The sequence below is a fragment of the Sturnira hondurensis genome, unplaced genomic scaffold (genome assembly GCF_014824575.4).
Source record: "Sturnira hondurensis isolate 20B ecotype Veracruz unplaced genomic scaffold, ASM1482457v3 Scaffold0021143, whole genome shotgun sequence".
NCBI classification, from domain to species: domain Eukaryota; kingdom Metazoa; phylum Chordata; class Mammalia; order Chiroptera; family Phyllostomidae; genus Sturnira; species Sturnira hondurensis.
In genome coordinates this window covers 7,691,119-7,710,085 of record NW_028093774.1, presented here as the reverse complement: position 1 = coordinate 7,710,085, position 18,967 = coordinate 7,691,119, and the positions used below count along the sequence as shown (strand labels likewise).

General features: G+C 40.7%; 1 protein-coding gene and 1 pseudogene across 2 annotated transcripts in view; both read right to left on the bottom strand.

Annotated features, from left to right (window-relative positions):
• TRIP11 (thyroid hormone receptor interactor 11) overlaps nucleotides 1-18,967 on the bottom strand; it is a 64,077-nt gene that overhangs the window by 28,204 nt on the left and 16,906 nt on the right. Inside the window, exons 5-12 of one of the 2 annotated variants that reach the window (XM_037031163.1) lie at nucleotides 17,483-17,551; nucleotides 15,355-15,520; nucleotides 13,169-13,534; nucleotides 10,243-10,283; nucleotides 9,581-9,664; nucleotides 7,042-7,254; nucleotides 3,453-6,476; nucleotides 191-331 (exon numbers count right to left, since the gene is read on the bottom strand). In XM_037031163.1, the coding sequence (XP_036887058.1) occupies nucleotides 191-331; nucleotides 3,453-6,476; nucleotides 7,042-7,254; nucleotides 9,581-9,664; nucleotides 10,243-10,283; nucleotides 13,169-13,534; nucleotides 15,355-15,520; nucleotides 17,483-17,551 (4,104 nt within the window). The remainder of the gene's footprint in view (nucleotides 1-190; nucleotides 332-3,452; nucleotides 6,477-7,041; nucleotides 7,255-9,580; nucleotides 9,665-10,242; nucleotides 10,284-13,168; nucleotides 13,535-15,354; nucleotides 15,521-17,482; nucleotides 17,552-18,967) is intronic. The other variant, XM_037031164.1, reaches the window with a different exon arrangement.
• Nucleotides 17,161-17,283, bottom strand: LOC118977032 (uncharacterized; annotated as a pseudogene).

Genomic DNA, 18,967 nt, shown 5'->3' with positions numbered 1-18,967 from the left:
GATTTTCACTTTGAAAAATGAAATAAAATGCATTCTGAGAGTTCCAAATTCTACCACAGCACATGATAGGAAGACTCAGCAACAGTCGCCTCTGAAAGCAATTCAGTTCAGGTGATAATCTTTCCAGTCTTCTTACTTAGAAGCTATTAACGCCAGGGCTGAAAGCGCTGCCTGTCCACGGAGAGCGTACCTCCTTCTGTAGAGCGGCGTTTTCCATCTGCTTCTGTTTCAGGGCCAACATGACTTGATCTCTCTCCTGCTGAAACGTAACTGTCTTCTCCTGCAGTGACTTAACTGTGTTCAAAAGCTGATTTAACTCCCCAGTCTCACCCTTTAGGAAAGAAATAACTTTAGCTTTAAATAGAAACACATTTAAAAAAGACAGTTCTTCATTAACTAGTTTTAAAATATAGCTAACCATGTCAAAGTCACCAAAAAAAGCAAATCTGAGGGACAGCCGGTCTAAAGGAGCTGGAGCATGCGTGACACCGCGCCGCGGCCTGCTGGTGCCTGCTGGTGCCTGCTGGGGCAGGGGAGGCCGTCCCTTGAGGGATCGGGGCCATTCCAAGGGAGCATGGACTTCGGTGAACAGTAATGTACCAACACGGGCTCAGTAGTTGTCATGAGGGTAATGGAACAAAGGAAACTAGGTGTGAGGTACGTGGAAATTCTACACTGTCTTTGCAACTTTTCTAATAATCTCAAATGATTCTTAAAGTTTATTAGAAATATTTTAAAAAGAACTCAAAGACACACTTTGTTCAAAGTTCCCCTAAACAACAGTGTTCACAAATCCAAAATCACTCAAAAAAGCGTGAGAGTGTGCATCGCCCCACTCATCAGACAGACATTCGCAGCTGCCATTGGAGAGAGTAAGTGTCAATCAACACACTGGCAGAGGGGGACAGGTCCGTCATTCCACAGGCATGGCCATTTTAAAAGAATGTTTTGGCAACAATTTAATGAATGAAAGCAACTCTGGAATAGTATCTTGCTGTATGGGGAAATTTACTCTTGATTGCATTCCACGCAAGTACAATATATTAAAGATAGCAGAAAAAAGATAACCATTGCACCCTGGCTGGTATGGGTCAGTGGATTGTATACCAGTGCTAACCAAAAAGTCTCCAGTTCGATTCCCGGTCCAGGCACATGCCTGGGTTGCAGGCCAGGTCCCCAGTTGGGGGTGAGTGAGAGGCAACCAATCAATGTTTCTCACATTGATGTTTCTCTCCCTCTCTTTCTCCCTCCCTTCCCCTCTCTCTAAAAGTAAAATAAATACAATCTTAAAAAAAAATAACCATTGCAAAAGTAGGGCTATGAAATTAAGACGATAACTGGATTTCTAAAAAGCACAAAAAGTGATAGGCTATTTAAATATGTATGTTGTGTAAATCTATTTATACTTAGTGTTATTTCAACTTTTCACGGAAACTTTCCATTTCCTTAATATATAATGTGTCCCCCAACATAAATTAAGCTAAACCAAAACATAAAACCATCTGTTCCTTTTATCTCAACACTCTCTCCTCGATAGTGAGGCCAGGAGTTTCCAAGTAGTTTTTCAATTAAATTTTTTTCCATACTACAGAAAAAGAACAAGTGATTGAAAAAAGAACAAAGTGATTGAAAGAGTTAAAGACTCCCATTGAGAACATTCCTTTCATCCTAAAAAAAGAGATGTTATTTATTATATTCAAAATATAATAAAGGTATTTTCAGCTACATAGAGTATTGGGAAAAATTAATTTACACTAATTACCTTCAAGTAACAGCACTTAATTTTGGCTTAGGGGGCTTCCTAAAAGGTGAGTCTTAATTAAATCTGTATACTTTAGATCTATAAATGTCAATGAAATGGAACTAAATTGTATAAGAGGCTAAAACTACAAAAGGAAAAAGCGTATTAAAAAAGAACACCTCACTGTCCCACACTCCTGTTGTAACCTGCCAACCCTAAGACACCACTCCCATCTTGGTTAGTGAGCACCAGAAAGATCTATTTCGTGCCAACTGCAGACCAGTGCCCCAGGAAGCTCAGAAGTTACACCTAAGTGAGAGCACCTGGAAGCCCAGAAGTTACACCTGAGCGAGGGCACCTGGGCACCCTCAGCGCACCTGCTCAGTCAGATGGCAAAGGGAAAACGACTCCCCTCGGCGAAGTGCGCAGTACATGAAGTGTTCCCAAACTCAAATCCAAGACTCTGAGAGAACTGGCAAAAGAAGTTAAATCATTTTGTATCATATGCCTGGCAGCACTTAACTGTTCAAGAAGCACTTGTTCAATATTCTCATTTCTTTTCCAAACCTCTATTACTAATACCACAGAAATCAGAGTAATAAGCATAACCAGAGTATGAAGTACTACTGCAAGGTCTTCAATATATTCTTATCGCAACCAAAATCAACTGCGTGTAAAGATTTAAATACCTCAAAACTCCTGATACTTTAAATACGTAGCTGCTACAATCCTCCGTTCTGATCAAAGAAACTAACCAACAAGGTCAAAACACACCAAAATCACACCAGTGGCAGAGCTAGGAGGAGAGTATTTACGAGTCCACTGTGTGACAAGCACCCCTCGTGGCTGTTTCGTCAACAGCAGGTTCTGACTCGCTGATTCATAAAAATCAACTTAATGGGTCACCCAGCACTTTCTCTTCCCTAACGGAGCATCACACACAGTAAGGATAATTTCTGATTCCTGAAACTTTTCAGTTTTACACACAAGTGCTTACTGTGTCACAAGGTAAAACATATATATTCTTTAAATCCTTTTTTGTAATCCTCACTTGAGGACATGTTTATTGATTTTAGAGAGAGTAGAAGGAAGAGAGAGGGTAGGAGGGAGGGGGACAGGCAGAGAGAGAGAGACAGAGAAACATCCATCAGCTGCCTCCCGTACATGCCCCAGCTGGGGATCAAACCCGCAACCTAGGTACACACCCTGCAACCTTTCAACGTACCAGACAATGTTCCCACCAAAGACACCTGGCCAGGGCTGTATTCTTAACACTGACTGTCGAAGACTTCGAATGTACCTCACAGAGTTTCTCGTTACATTACATTCTCATTAAAAACTTCTGAAATGTTAACCATTACTAGCACCTACTGAAATATGCCTAAAATTTGGCACTAACTTCAAATTTTCCTCTTGTAACACATTTCTGCTTTTTGAAGAAAAATATTAATTGCTACTAACCTTTTCTATTTAACAGGATGAAAAAAATTAACCCACCATTTAAAAATATTTAGAAATACCCAGTAACTGGGGAAAGAAACTTCCAGGTGCCTCTGAAGAATATTTATTTACAAGGAAACTCACCACCTTGAGATAAGGATGTCTAAGTGAACAAATCTACACCCCCTTCGGAGGCAACGCCTATGAACAGCACCAATGAATCCCGCCCGGCCCCGCCTCACTCTACACACAGTGCCCCATCCAGACGTACCTCCTTCTCTTCCAGCAGCTGCTCAAAAGCCAGAGCCCTCTCCCTCGCCGAGTGACACTCCAACTCTTTTTCTTGCAACATGATAGAGAACTTCGTATTGGTCTCCTGTAGCGCTTGGTACTCTGTTTCCTTTTCCTTGTTTCTGTCTACTATTTTTTCATTTTCCTTTTTTAATTTACAAATGTCCATTTCTAAATTTAACATCCTCTCCTTCAGGTTCGTCACCGCCTGCCTCAGCAGCTCGCTTTCATTTACCTTGTTAGTGTAGTTTTCATTTAAGGAAAGTAGCTGATCGCTTTGGGCTTTGATTAAGAGGTCTTTCTCCTTCAGGGACTTTTGCAGACCGTCTAGTTTGTCCTTCAGCTCCTTAATTTCCACCCCTGCTTGTTCGTGTTCTTTCCTCCCTAGCTCTGAGGCGGCAGCCACCGAATCAGACAGTCTGTGATTAGTTTCCTGGAGAGTTCGAATTGTTGCATCCTTGTCCTCCAGCGACTTTCTGAGCTCTTCCACCTCTCGCTGAGAAGGTTCACTCGACGTTTCAGACGTTTCAGACTGAACCGTTCTGAGAGCCTCTGCCGACTGGGGAGTGAGCGATGATCCGGAAGAGAACTGAGGGGAAATGATGTCAAGCTTTCCCAAAAGAAGATCTTTGGTATTACAGAGTTGCCCTATACTGTGTTGGACTTGTGCTAATTCCTGCCCAAAATTTTTGAGCTTGGTCTCGTTCTGCTCGTAACTTTGGATCAGACCAGTATAGTCCACTTGCAACTTTGAATTATTGTCACTGTCCACCAAGACTTGTGCCTGAAGCTGATGGAGCTCCTCCTGAAGCTGGGCTGACTCGTGCTGCATATTCTGGACTGTGGTCATCACCTGCTGCTTCCACTCCTCCATTTTCTTTACTTGTTGTTTCAACTTGTCTCGTTCCTGCAGAAGCTCCTCAAACTGATTGCTGTTAACGCCGCCCACCTGGTCACCGGTGCCGGACATCTGCAAAACTGTCAGTAAGGTCTGACATTTCTGACTTAACGCATCTATTTCAATGTCTTTTTCTCGAATGATACGTGACAAATTCTGAACAGTTTCTCGAAACATATCTTGGCTTGTACTTTCAGAGTTAGTGGAAATTTTTTTATTTTCATCTTGCAGCTTAATGAGGGCTGCTTCTTTGGCAGCAATGATATCGATCACTTTGTGGTATTCTGTTTTTAGATGGCTGTTCTCCCTAGTCTTCTCATTCAGAACAGCCAGGAGCTGCTCTCTCTCCAGGGCGAAGGCCTGCAGCTGCTGTTGCAGGTACACAATGTCCTGTGCGTAGGGGGCTGAGGAAATCCTCGCGTGAAGAGCCTGTATCTCCACATCCTTCTGCTGGATAATCTGAGTTAGTTTACCAACCTCATCCTTGGAGAGCTGATCAATCTGTTTCGTTAAAGATATATTCTTTTCATTTAGAAGTTTAATCTCTAATTCTCGCTCTTTTATTCCTTTTACTAATCTTTCAGTTTCAGCTTTAGATAAATCATGCTTTTCACTTCCGTTTTCTATGTTAAGGTTCTGAACTTTTGTTTCCTGAAAAATATCAGAATCCTCTGTTTGAACACTCCGCCTTTCTTCATGCAGCTGGGTTTTGATTTCTTCGATTGTTTTTTGCAAGGCCTTAATTTCCTCATCTTTCTCTAAACAGAGTTGGGTGTGTGTGACACTCATCTGCTCCTGCTGGCACTTAAACGCATCCATTTCCTTCTTCTGCTCCTGTAGAGACTGAAGTAGTTGCATTTTACTCTGGTTCTGATCTTCAATTACCTTCTGATGATGTTTTATTTTCTCTTCAAGGTCGCCTTTTATCATGTTCAGCTGAGACACCTCCGACTCCAGTTCCATAACGCAGGCCGGGGCTCTGGGCTCGGCCACAGGCGCCACTCGGCTCTGCTGCTCCCTGAGTCGTTCCAGTTCCTCTTTCAGGTGACTGTTTTCTTCTTTCATAGATGCGAGAATCCTGTCTTTTTCCTCCAAGGTTTGCTTCAAAATTTCACTGTTTCTTAAGGCCTCAGTGTGTTTATCTAATTCCTCCTGGAGCTCTGAACTTCGCTCTCTAAGCTTTTCAATGGCGATTTCTTTCTCGTTCACGAGCCGTGTCAACTGCTCCCGCTCCTCCAAACTCGAAGACAGCATGTTCTGAGCTGCTTTATGGTCACTACCCAGCTGCCGGATGTCCCTTCTGAGCGCGGCTACCTCCGAGTCCTTCTCCTGGCTGAGTCTCATCAGACGCTCCCGCTCCAGCTGCAAAGCAGCACTCGAACTGCGTGCACGCGACAGCTCTTCAATGGTTTGCTCACACTTGTTTGCTTCTTCCACCAGTCTCTTTTCAGCCTGACACAATTCTGCTTCTAACTGTCCCTTTTCCATTTTCAGAGCCTCCAAAATAGTGTTTTTTTCTACAGAAGTCTGACTGTGACCAGCAATGGATTCTTCCAACTGACGTCTTACCTCTTCACACGCTAAAACCAACTTTTCATTTTCCATTTTGAGATCAAAAGCAGCTTTCTTTAAATTTTCATTGAGCTGTTCTACTTCTGAAAGATTTTGCTTTAAGTTTCTAATGTCAGCTTCCTTTTCTTTAAGTAAGTCATCCTTAGAGTTACTGTCAGAGTCTTGATTAACAGGCTCAGTAAACTCATACCTGACTCTAGAAAGTTCCTCCTCCTTGTGCTTAATATGTTCCTTAAGTTCAAAGTTCTCCTTCTGGATATTTAAATTATCGTTTTGTGATCTACTTAGCTGATCTACTAAATTTTCTATTTTCTCCTCTAGCTCCTGCTTGGTTACATGCAAGTAATTCAGGACCAGTTCACTCTGAATTAACTTTTCCTTCTGCACATCTAACTCTTTAGTAATGTTCACTTTATCATCTTCAAGTTGATGAACTCTCCTTTTTTCACCATCTAGCTCTTTTTTTAGGTTACTGATGATGTTATCTCCCTCAGTTTGTTGTTTTGATAGCTGATCTTTTATCAAAATCATGTGCTGAAAGAAAAATTAATTAGCATGTTAACTTAAAACATTCTCTCATTTCAGTACCTAAAATTTTTTTAATAAAATTTCATACACAATAAAATAATAATCCTCAGATATTTCTAATCCTTCTTAAATGCTTTAAAAAAATATCCCCATAAAATTATTAACATTTTACAGCAAATCTATTTTATCATTTTAGAGATTAGAATTTAAACTAAAGAAGGTAAAAGATATACGTTGTTTATCTCAACTGTTAAACATGGGGCAGGAGTCAACAGACCACAGCTAATGGGGCAAATCATGCCTGCCACCTGTTTTAGTAAATACAGTTTTATCGGAAGAGTGTCATGCAGAGTTGAGCAGCTGAAACTGAGACTGCATGGCTTGCAAAGCTGAAAAAACTTACTAAGACTTTACAGAAAAAGTTCGCAAGCCTCTACAACCAGAGCAGCGATGAACAAAGTATCACTAGAATGTGAAGTTAAATCATACCGACCACCCGTGCTGGTTAACCTGGCACGCAGACGACTGAGCAGAAGGCCCTGCCGCACTGTCTTTCACACGCGCCCCCCACCTTTGTAGCCTCCTGGTTCTGCTTATCCAGCTCCTCCAACTCCGCTGTCAGCATCTCCTTCTCAGTAAGACTCTGGTTGAGTTCTCGCTCCTTTGCCTCCAAATCACGTCTTAGGTCGTGAAATTTCGATTCCAAATCCATGTCTTTTACAGCTGTACTTTTAATTTCCTCATGTTCATTGTTTAGTTTGAAAAGTGATATCTGAAGTTCTTCCTTAAATGAGAAAGGAGAAAAACAACATATACTATCATTTGGAAGAAAAGACACTGAGAATAAAAACATGAACACAACTTGGGAATCAATTTTAAATGCTGGGCCAGAAACATTATTGAGTAATACCTCAGCAATCACATACAAAATTCACAAACCACAGCCTTCATCCGTATGCAAAACGTTTCTACAACCTAGGCAGGAGCGGATGATGACAACCTCACCCTCTGACTCCAGCTTCTGCAGAGACACGCTGCCATCTGAGACCCCCCAGCCCACTCCCACCGCTGCTTCTCTGTGGTTCCTGCCCCTCCGCCCACAACATACTTTACCACACAGCCAAGTCTCCTGGCTGGCTCTCTCAGCTTCATTTCCTAATAGCCAGTCACCAACAGCCACAGACAAAAATGTGAAAAATCAACACCTGTTCATTCAGAAGTTTCTTCTAATTAAAATACAAAGGCTTCTTTTCCCTCGTTAAAGGAATTTCCTGTATTAACTGGCTTCTGTCACCATGAAACCTTTTCTTTACCCAAGAAAGTATCCTCCTTCCTTTTTTCCCTTCTAACCTGAGCACGCACGAGGTTCTCCCTTCTCAGACAGGGTTTGTAAAGCTACATCTACATGTGTTTTTTAGTGTGTTTATGTTCTCTTCTATTGGTGTTTAATGCTTCCCTTCCAAAATCCAAGAAGTAGGACAGTTCTCAATGGTTCAATATTACTTCAACCTGATTATGTCTGTGATAATGCTGCAATGCCTTCTTTCATTGCTATTTTTTTAAAAATCAAATTTCTATAGAATATACATTAAAGTGAATAAGAATTTCAAATTTCTATAGTTTAATATACACCTTGCAAGAGACAAATGAAAACTGTATTAGAATATGTGACTCACAGTTCTCATTATTCTTCCAACACAAGCATCCATTCTGAATTACAACTGAAAGATGAAAACAGCCCTCTCCTATGCCTTTTTAGAGCTATCTGTAAAGTTGGAAGAATGACAAAACTTTTTTCCAGGTGGATCTTAAGATCATATACAGCCTTTCAGTATTTTTAACCAGTGAGCAGACACAATTCAAGGAAGAGTTACAATGGATTACTCAACATCAAAAGAAAGGATAAACAGCTACCAGAAATAGCTACAGAATCCAAAATACAACGAGAAAGTTACAAGCCCTATCGGACATGTGCAGAGACCTGCAAACTACACTAAACTCCTAGGCCAGTTACAGAAAGAAGTAACTGAAAGGAGAAGGCAAGGAGAGCACAAAAGAACAGAGGAAACACATGCAATAGAGCAACAAAAGATGACTAGGAGACAGGGCTGGCGCTAAGGGGGCACAAAAAGTGGGTGCGAGGACCCAGTGACGAACAGGACAGTTTAAGTGACTCAGAATTGTCCCAGGCTGGGTAGCAACAGCACCCCTTTGAGAAACACTGCCAAGATACTAACATGAGAGAACGTCCAAAGTGTGTTAAGGTACGTATGCACAATACGCACAGTATGCTCGTATTTGTATTCTAAAAAACTATATATCCACCATATCCACATGCACAGCTACAGTCTGGCAGGATATAGAAGAAACTGGCGAGAGAGGCGACCTCGGGAAGGAGGCAGCCAACAGAAGTACGGCCAGTCCGCCTGCCCTGCCTGAAGTTTTTCAGAATGTATTACTAAATACGTGTATCAGTAACTATGTTACTTTTTAAAAATTAAGATCTTAAATTGAGTTGAGACACTTGCCTGCAATAAATACCAGCTTATCACTGCCCTATATTTCAACACCTGCCTTAGTCAAGGAATTAGCTCCCCCGGTTGCACAAACATAAAATTGCCTTTCCCCACACCCAACACCGCATCACAGAATCTCACAGAATCTCACGCTATCCTTGCTACGCATATATGCCAGAGACCCGACTTCCACCACTGAGAATGCCCTATCACCCCTCCCCTCTAAGAAAGCCCTGTGTGCCACACCAGACCCACTCTGGGCCGGGTAAGCAGGACGTGGTTACCACAGTGCGCCGCTCCGGACTCCCCACCCGCCTGCGCGCGCTGCCGTCAGGACTTCATCGGAAATCGAAGAAGAACCTTCACCTACTTTTTCTGCTCGTATCTGCGTGCCTACTGGCTTATCTCTAAACACAGACTCTGGCCAGCCTCTCACACTCTGAACTTCAACCTGGCCTAGCAATCATCAACAAGATCAGCTTCCTCAGGACTCTCAAGAACTAAACACTCATTCAGACAGAAACCGGCCCCTTGCCGAGACGGGCATGGGGCACACACACACTGCAAGGCCGCCCCCATTTTCACCACACCCACCTTTGCTTCACTCAACAAGGAATTCTCTTTCTCTAACACCTGGACACGCATTTTAAGTTTCAGATTTTCTTCAGCAAGATTATCCTATAAACATGTTAAAAACAGTGTTTCAAATAACAGGAAATTTCAAGTTTACAAGAAAGCAGGCAAGCTATACGACTGTGCGTTTCTACTCAGCATTTCTTTAGTGATATATAAAAACTGTAAGCAAAACCCATCCACTCACTTTATAGACATGTGTACAGAAGATTTCTTTATTACAATTGAAAAAATAGATATCAATACATTTACAAAATAACCTATCATCATAAGAAAAAGGAACAACTCCCTGAGTATCACGAAGGGCAACCAAAACGCGCTCCTCACTTTGGTACAGGACTGGCTTCCACTGTTGCTTCAAATGCAACATTAGGCAAATTAATCTTCAAAGGAATATACTTGCATTTTTCAATTGTGCAACCTTTAAAATTGTCAATATATAATGCAAAGTGTGTTATGAATGAGCAAACATAAAATTACTAAGATAAATGTTCTTAGGATAAATTCGTATGAATTTGTAAAATAATAAAAAAACAAAATACAAAATAAGCAACTATAATCATCAGAATACTTATTTTTTGGTAAGCCAATGCCAAAAGCTTTCTCTCTTAAAATGAGTTTACCTGTTTTAAATTACTCAGTGTTGTTATCTCATTTCCAGCATCTGTAAATAAAACAATGGATCTGACATTAAAATTCTTTAAAATACCTGAATACTTATCTCCTAAAGTTAAACTCAGAAATGAGGCCCAATTAAAATATAGTTTAAGAACAATTTGTAAGCCCTCTGTGTTATTAGATGAAGTGTATTTTTGTTATTTTGCATTTGTATTTTGACTCTAGGAAATCATAATATAAATGCCAGTTATAAACTATGTCAAAATCCAATTCTATGAAACAATATAAGACAGAATTATAATTGTACTCTGAGTGAGTCATGAGTTATTGCCTTGATGAAAACAATTACAACTCTTTCAAAGTGAGCTGATTAGTTTGCGTAGAAGGAAACAGTATAAGGACTAAGACTAGGGGAAAAATACTCAAAAATACAAATTTATATGTATACAACAACAATAATCTATCAATTCTCTGAAGTGACTTAAACATAACTACTAATGAGAAGACCATCCACTATGGTATTCCAAATATATCTATAAATAGAGTGGGTTTTATTTATAGATATATTCTGTAAATATATTGTTTTATTTATAGATGTATTCTGAAGACAGAATACCATGAGTTCAGCTGAAGTACTTCACTCAATGTTTACATAGGAAACACTGAACATTTAATACGAGGTCAGCTGCTAGACCACGGAATGGGGAGTTTAGTCGTGCTGGCTCTGGAGGAGCCGGAAGGAAGACAAGCGGGCCCGTGATGGCACCACAGGGCGACGCAGGGAGCGCGAGGTGCCAAGGACCAGAGAGGGCAAACCCCTAACTCAGGCCGGCCGGGAGTCGGGTGCCGGTGTGGCCTGGGAAGCGGCTGCTCTCGGGGCCTCGGAGGCGTGAAACACCTGCACCGAACCTCGATATGCAGAGTCAGCGGAGAGAGAAACACTACAGAAAGCAGCACAAGCGAAAGGAACAGAGCCAGGAGACAACATGCCAGCTTACAGAGCTCTGCAGAAAGTTCAAAATGGCTAAAACTTGAGACTGTTAGAAAAGGAAGAATTGAAGCTGAGGAGGGAGACAGGGAACAAATCATTACAACATTATATAACTGATTAAAAAGTTTAAACTTTATCCTGACGTTCACGGGGAGCCCCAAAGTATTAAAGTTGAGAAAGTAATCTGCTTTGCATTTCTGAAAAATCATTCTGGCTGCAGAAAGAAAAAAAAATTTGAAAAGTGATTTGAAAAATCTGAAAAAAATTTGAAAAGGATCACGAAGAACAGAGAATAACAGCTAACACTTTTATAATGCTTACTATGGGCTAGACACTATTCTAAAGAGAACTTTGCAGCTAGTAGCTCATAAAACCCTTATTACTATTACCACAACTATGAAGAAGATAACATTATCACAACCACATAGATGAAAAAACCAAACCAGAGATGTTAATTAACTCGCTCAAGGTCAACCACTTAGGCCCTAGCTGGTGTGGCTCAGTGGACAGAGCACCAGCCTGCAAACCAGAGGGGTGCTGGTTCAATTCCTAGTCAGAACGTATGCCAGGGTTGTGGGCCAGGGGCAACCATACATCAATGTTTCTCTCCCTTTCCCTCTCTAAAAGTAAATAAAAAAAAAAAAAAAAGTTCAGCGGGTTAGTGATAGAACTGGATTCCAACTCTATCATGTTTTTAACCACTATGCTATCCTACTTTGTTCACACTATAAAAGTTGTGTAAATATATATATACACATATACATGTATATGTATTTATACAGGGCCCAGGGCAGCAGATTCATATGGATCACCTAATACACTAAATAAATAGATACATTTATTTTGAAAAGACCAGAGCTACCTGGAAGCCCAGCAAGGAAGTGTAGAATCCTACTGCACAGCCTTCCCTCTGCCTTCGTGGCCGCTCCCAGGACTAAAGTGCCTATGAGACACCTCGAGCCCCTCTGGGATTCAATACCAAAGTGCCACTGAACCCAAGAGAAGCTAAGAAAATGGAACCTACAGAACTTGCTAGGGGTAACTTCAAATTTCCTGTTTGGGGATACTGGTAAATGCTACCAATTACCAAGGTGGGAAAATAAGAGGATGGGGGCATCGAAACTTTACTTTGAACCTTACTTGGTTTTAAATTTATACAGGGCTGGCTCTCCAGGTCAGGAATTCATGATAAACCACGAGGCGAGGAATTCAGATGGGGCAGGGGGCTCATGAGCACTCAAGAGCTAGAGGCCTCTGGAGCAAGAATGAATGAGTTCATGGAGTGAGAGTCTGCACTGTGAGAAGAGGATACAATGCATCGTTTCCACTGAAGATCTCCCACTGTGTTTTCCTGGCATGAGTCATACTGCTGCTTAGCCTGTCTCAGTCACTGCCTGTGTCTGTAACGTAGAGCCCTGTATGGTAACGAAACACCTAGAGCACGGACAATGGTGGAAGACCTAGGGCTCCTTTCATTCTCAGGTTTGCTCAGATTCAGGAGATCATTTCAAAATGATCTCCAAATACAAATTTTTGAAGAAGGTAGGCTGATTCCCTAACTGGAGGGTCTGGGCACTTATGAATTCTCATATAGAAAATATCTGGTTCTCTGGAGATGAACAGAAAAGGAACCATTTCTACTCCCAAGAAATGTCTATACACACATTTCTCAGAAATTTGCATGGCCTCCTGAATCAATGAGTTCCATGTAAATGCTTAAAAAATGAGGAAAGGAAGTTAAGAGACAACTACCAATACTTAACCCTTTTTGGTAGAAAATTCCTATTTGTGATCTATTATGGCACTGACTCTAAACCAAACAATTCCGTTCAAATTCCATAGTCAATTCCATGAATATTCCATTTCCACAAAGTACCCAGGTATAGAAAGAGGTTGTCTCTAAAACAATTAGTATGCAGTGAACTCCAAACATTTTATACCGGACAAGGCTTGCTGTGGTCTGAATGCTTCTTCTTCCAGGGACACATCCTGTGGAAGAATTCTTTCCTTTTCCTTCGCATCGTCACTTTGCTTCATAGCATAAGATTGCAATTTACTATATTCCAGTTTCAAACTTTCACATTCTTTAATTATTTGTCTGTTTTCCACATTTAGTCGTTCTTGTTCCTTCCTCAAAACTTCCCTGTCATTTTCAGAAGAAGAGAGTTGTTTACGTATGTCTTGTATTGTATCCTCAAGTTCTTCTATTTTTTTTGTAGACTCTACTTTTTCAGTTTGTAGAACGTGAATAGTTCTTTGCATCTCATGGGTTTTAGGGTGATCAGTTACCACAGTTCCTGAGCCACCTAGAACCATAAACAAATGTACCAAGAATTCAGTAGCTTGTTATACACAATGGACTCCAGAATTTGGAAGGCTAGAAAAGTTGAAACAATTATATAACACTATACTCCTATTGGATGGTAAAACCCCAGAACAGTGACACCAACAAATGCTTGTGAGGGTGTGGAGCGACAGGGCTCTGACCCATTGCTTGTGGAAGTGCAAAACGGTGCACTGCTGCAGGAGGCAGTTTGGTGATTTCCTACAAAACTAAACATACTCTTATCATGTGATCCAGCAACCATACTCCTTGGTATTTACCCAAAGGAGCTGAAAGCTTATATACACACAAAAACCCCAACAAGGACACTTATAGAATCTTTGTTCATAATTGCCAAGACCTGGAAGCAATCAAAATGTCCTTCAGTAGGTGAATGAATTAATAAATTGAAATATATCCAGACAATGGAATATTTTTCAGTGCTAGGAAGACCTGAGTTATCAAGCCATGAAAAACAAGAAAACTTAAAGGCATATTACTAGGTGAAAGAAGCCAATCTGAAAAGGTACATAGTATATCATTCCAACTATGACAATTCTGGAATAAGCAAAACTACAGCAGTAATAAAAAAATCAGCTGCAGCCCTGGCTGGTGTGGCTCAGTGGATTGAGCGTGGGCCTGCGAACCACACGATCGCGGTTCGATTCCCAGTCAGGGCACATGCCTGGGTTGCAGGCCAGTTCCCGGTTCCCAGCAGGGGACGCATGAGAGGTAACCATACATTGATATTTCTCTCTCTCTCTCCTTCCCTTCCCCTCTAAGATAAGTAAATAAAATCTTTAAAAAAAAAAAGAAAAGGAACTTAAAAAAAAAAAATCAGCTGCAGCTCTCACTGGTGTGGCTCAGTGGATTGAGCACCCATGTACAAACCAAAGGGTTGCTGGTTTGATTCCCCATCAGGGCACATGCCTGGGTTGTATGCTGGGTGCCCAGCTGGAAGAATGTGAGAGGCAACTGATCAATGTTTCTCTTGCACACTGATGCTTCTCTCCCTCTTTTTTCCCCTCCCTTCTACTCTCCCTAGAAAAATTAATTAATTAAATCTTTTTAAAAAAAGAAAAGATCAGTTTCAGGGGATAAAGAAGGGGATGAATACGTGGAGCACAGAGGACTGTAGGGCAGTGAAAATATTCTGTATGGCATTATGATGACAGATACGTGCCATTATACATTTGCCCAAATCCACAGAATGTACAACACCAAGAATGAACACTAAAATAAACTATGGACTTTGGGTGATTACGATTGTGTCAATATAGTTTCATCCTTGTTTTTTTTTTTAAAAAAAGGACCCTTCTGATGAGTGATGTTGATGGTGGGAGAGAATATGCAGCTGGGGGACAGGAGGAGAAGGGGATAGAAGGGAAATCCCATCCTTCGTAATTCTGTTGTAAAATTAAAAACGCTCTAAAAAATTAAGTCTAAAAAAGTTAAATAACTACATATAATTAGCAAAGCATTTAAAAGTGAATAGTTGGGGAAAGCTCTCTGAATCAAACACTCAACAGCCTACGTATCTGAGTTTGAAAGGCAGTGAGAATGCATGAAACGCACATACAGTCTCCGCACTGCAACGATTCCCCACAAAGGCAAAAGGACCCTTCCGTTTCGACAGAACCGTGACCGCGCAGCGCCACCGCAAGTTTCTGCGGCAGGGGCAGGCCTGGTCAGTCACTCATCCTTCAGAGCTCTGTCCAACTTTGTATTAGTACACTGGCCTTACAGTGCCAGGTTCGTCCCTTAAAATTTCACCGAGTAGGTTAAATCAATGAAATTCATAACCTTGTTGTAACAGGTTTTCCAGTTCTTCAATTCGTTCTTCATATTCATTTAATTCTTCTCGATGCCGACGAGTTATTTCTGACAGTTTCTGTTGATGTGCATTTTGTAAAAATGACATTTCATTTTGATGATCATCAATTTCCTGACTTCGACTCTGTTTAAGTTCCTTAAAAAGAAAGACAAAGTTAACCACATTAATAATCAATGAATTTACCTAAACCATTTCATTTTCATCCAAAAGTCTATATTATGAAAAATAACTCTCCAAATATGCTAAAGCTGAAAAGAATTTAAACACAAGCCCCAAATTTGGACAATTCTGAGACTTCACCCTTTCTTTTCTTGGGCCTTAAAAACAGTTTTCCTATTTTTAATGGGGGAATACCAGCAAGAAAAAACTGAAATAAAAAGTGAGCAAAAATATCTTTTTTAAAAAAAGATTTTATTTATTTATTTTTAGATGGAAGGGAAGGGAGGGAGAAAGAGAAGGAGAGAAACATCAATGTGGTTGCTTCTCGAGTGCCCCCTACGAAGGACCTGGCCCGCAACCCAGGCATGTGCCCGATTGGGCATCAAACTGGCAACCCTTTGGTTCACAGCCCATGCTCAATCCACTGAGCTACACCAGCCAGGGCAAAACAAATGTTTTTCCTTAGTATGTGACCATGAACAAATCCTGCTAATGACATTCAACCAATCTCAGTGTCAGCCTCCCGGCCAGCGTGTCACTGCCGTGCTGTTACCCCATCCTCCCGCTCACCGCTCCTCCTCCAGTCTCAATGTGACTCCCGAACTGCCAACCACGGTGGCTCGCTGCCCACGTTGAAAGCCCCAGCTCTCCCATAGGAAGCTAACCCTTGGGTTGAGTCCCTCCAAGGGGGAAACTGGTGAAACCAGAAGCAGTATGACAGCTGCATCCTCAAGAGATGGTCCACTGTGTACCGCTTCCCAAATCCCTGCTGCTGCTCTCATTCCTGTCTTTCCTGAGGCCCAAATGCTCCAATCTCCCTTCAACCCTGCAAACAAGCTACCCCAGGTCATTTCAATCGATCGATCAACCAACCAACCAATACATCCTCTTGCTTCATTTCGCCATCTCTGGTTTTCATTGCTTGTAATGAAGGACCCTAATCTATAAATTAGCTTCTATTTTCTGAGAAGACAAGTGAAGTTACTCTTTAACCCTATGCACCTATGTGCCACCAACATGGCAAGGAGCTTTACATTTACTCTTTAAACAATTCTACAAAGGCAGTATTAAGATGACATCTCCTTTAACAACAATAAAACAAAAGTTGCCCAAAGAAGCACAGCTTGTAAAAATAGAGCCTGGATTCAAACACAGGTCTGGCTGAGAACCCATACTAGCACTATAACAATAAAAACAAAAACTAAAAATTTTACACACACTAAAAACAATCCATTACTGTGAAAAGAATATGTAATTGAGCCCTGGCTGGTGTCGCTCAGTGGATTGAGCACAGGCCTGTGAACCAGAGGATCGCGGTTCGATTCCCAGTCAGGGCACATGCCTGGGTTGCAGGCCAGTTCCCTGCAGGCCAACTCCCAGCAGGGGATGCATGAAAGGCAACCATACATTGATGTTTCTCTCCCTCTCTCCTTCCCCTCCAAAGATAAATAAAATAAAATCTTTAAAAAAAAAGAATATGTAATTGAAGATTTTTCTTGAAGGAAATAACTGATACAAACTAGCAAAATTCCAGCATTAAGAGAAAATAATTAGTTGTAATGTGTAACATGAGCATTTTGTCAATATCCTTTAATCCTAAACATCAGAACTTCAGCAACATTAGAATTATTTTATTAAGGACCATTTTATGAAATACAAGAGAAAATGGAGACAGAATACAGCAATAATTGCACCTTGGATAAACCTCACTGGCTACGATACTGCCACTGCGCAAAGCTAGAGACAGAATATAAACTACCTAATAAATAAATGTTTAAAACAAATTATTTTGGAGAGATATATTTTACTTATACACCTTAGCTGTCATAAAGAATAAGATACAAAACAGTAAAAAGAAATGAATATCATAATCCAGTTACTTTTATGACTGAGATTTTATTAATTTAGCCTTGCAATTTTCATAAGCAAACGCCTCACCTGGATGGTACTTTGCAGTCTGCAGATTTCACTTTGATCAGAGCTACTTGGTCCTTGTGCTTTAGAAATCTAGATCAGAAAAATGATTAGAAAATTGTATCGATCTTATAAAAAATGTAGTCACAGACTAACTTTATTAAAAAATACTTTTCAAAAATAGGGCATTTCCCAGATAAATTATGATTAAAGAATGCCAAGAACCTCTGAAGAAACTTAGTCCAATAGTGAGTAATACACAATAAATAAAAGATCCCCTCAAGCCCTGACTGGTGTGGCTCAGTTGTTTGGGGTCATTCTACAAAGCAAGGACTTGCTGGTTCAATTCCTGGTCATGAGGAACAAGAGGCATGTACAAGCCCTGGCTGGTGTAGCTCAGTGGATTGAGCGCGGGCCTGCGAACCACACAATCGCGGTTCGATTCCCAGTCAGGGCACATGCCTGGTTGCAAGCCAGTTCACAGCAGGGGACTCACATGAAGCAACCATACATTGATATTTCTCTACTTCTCTCCTTCCCTTCCTCTCTAAAGATAAATAAATAAAATCTTAAAAAAAAAAAAAGAGGCATGTACAAGAGGCAACTGACCAACCAATGTTTCTCTGCCTCTCTTTCTCCCTCCCTTCCTCCCTCCATAAATAAATAAATAAACTCTAAACTCTTTAAAACAAAACAGATGCCATTCACGAATACGTTAACATTTTTACAGACTAAGAAGGAAAGCACCGTAGAACATTTTACTTAAGAAAATGCATATTTGATAGCAACTAAGCAGCTTCCTAAAAGGTAATTTCTAAAATGAAAAGTTATCCAATATTAATAACAGTAAAAATCTTTAAAAAAATATTTTACCAAGAAGTTCTGCATCCCAATATAGAATAACCTTTGCTTTGACAAGTAAATAAAAGAATTTTGGGTTCTTCTCTTCTCATTCAAAGCTGCATGTTGTTCGTTTACCTCTCTTAACACTTACTAAACAGTGTGATAAGGAACCCAAGACAGCTCTCTGGATGGAAGAAGGAACACAGTATGACAGAAAGAACACAGGATGTGGAGTCAGAAGACATGTGTTTGAATCACAACTTAATTGCTATGAAAATGGGTGTATTACTTAAACTTTTAATTTGCTCATCTACAAAACAGAAGTAATAAATACTTCATATACCTATTAAGAATAATATAAGGTAGGTAGATACAATTTGCCTCCTTGCACAACCAAAAGGACAACAAATTTAAAAACAAAAACCAATCAGAACTGCAAGAAAATCGAACTGTATGGAAGTGTGACAACCAAGGAGTTAAAGAAGAAACATTCATCCAGACTGGTAGAAGGGGCAGAGATAGGCAGCCGGGCAGAGAGGACTCACGGGAAGGCAGTGGCTGGCAGACTGAGCGGTCCCACATTTGCCTGCGGATAAACCAGGAGGAACAACTGGGAAGTGAGACAGACCACACAACCCAGGGTTTCAGTGCAGAAAAAGAAAGCTT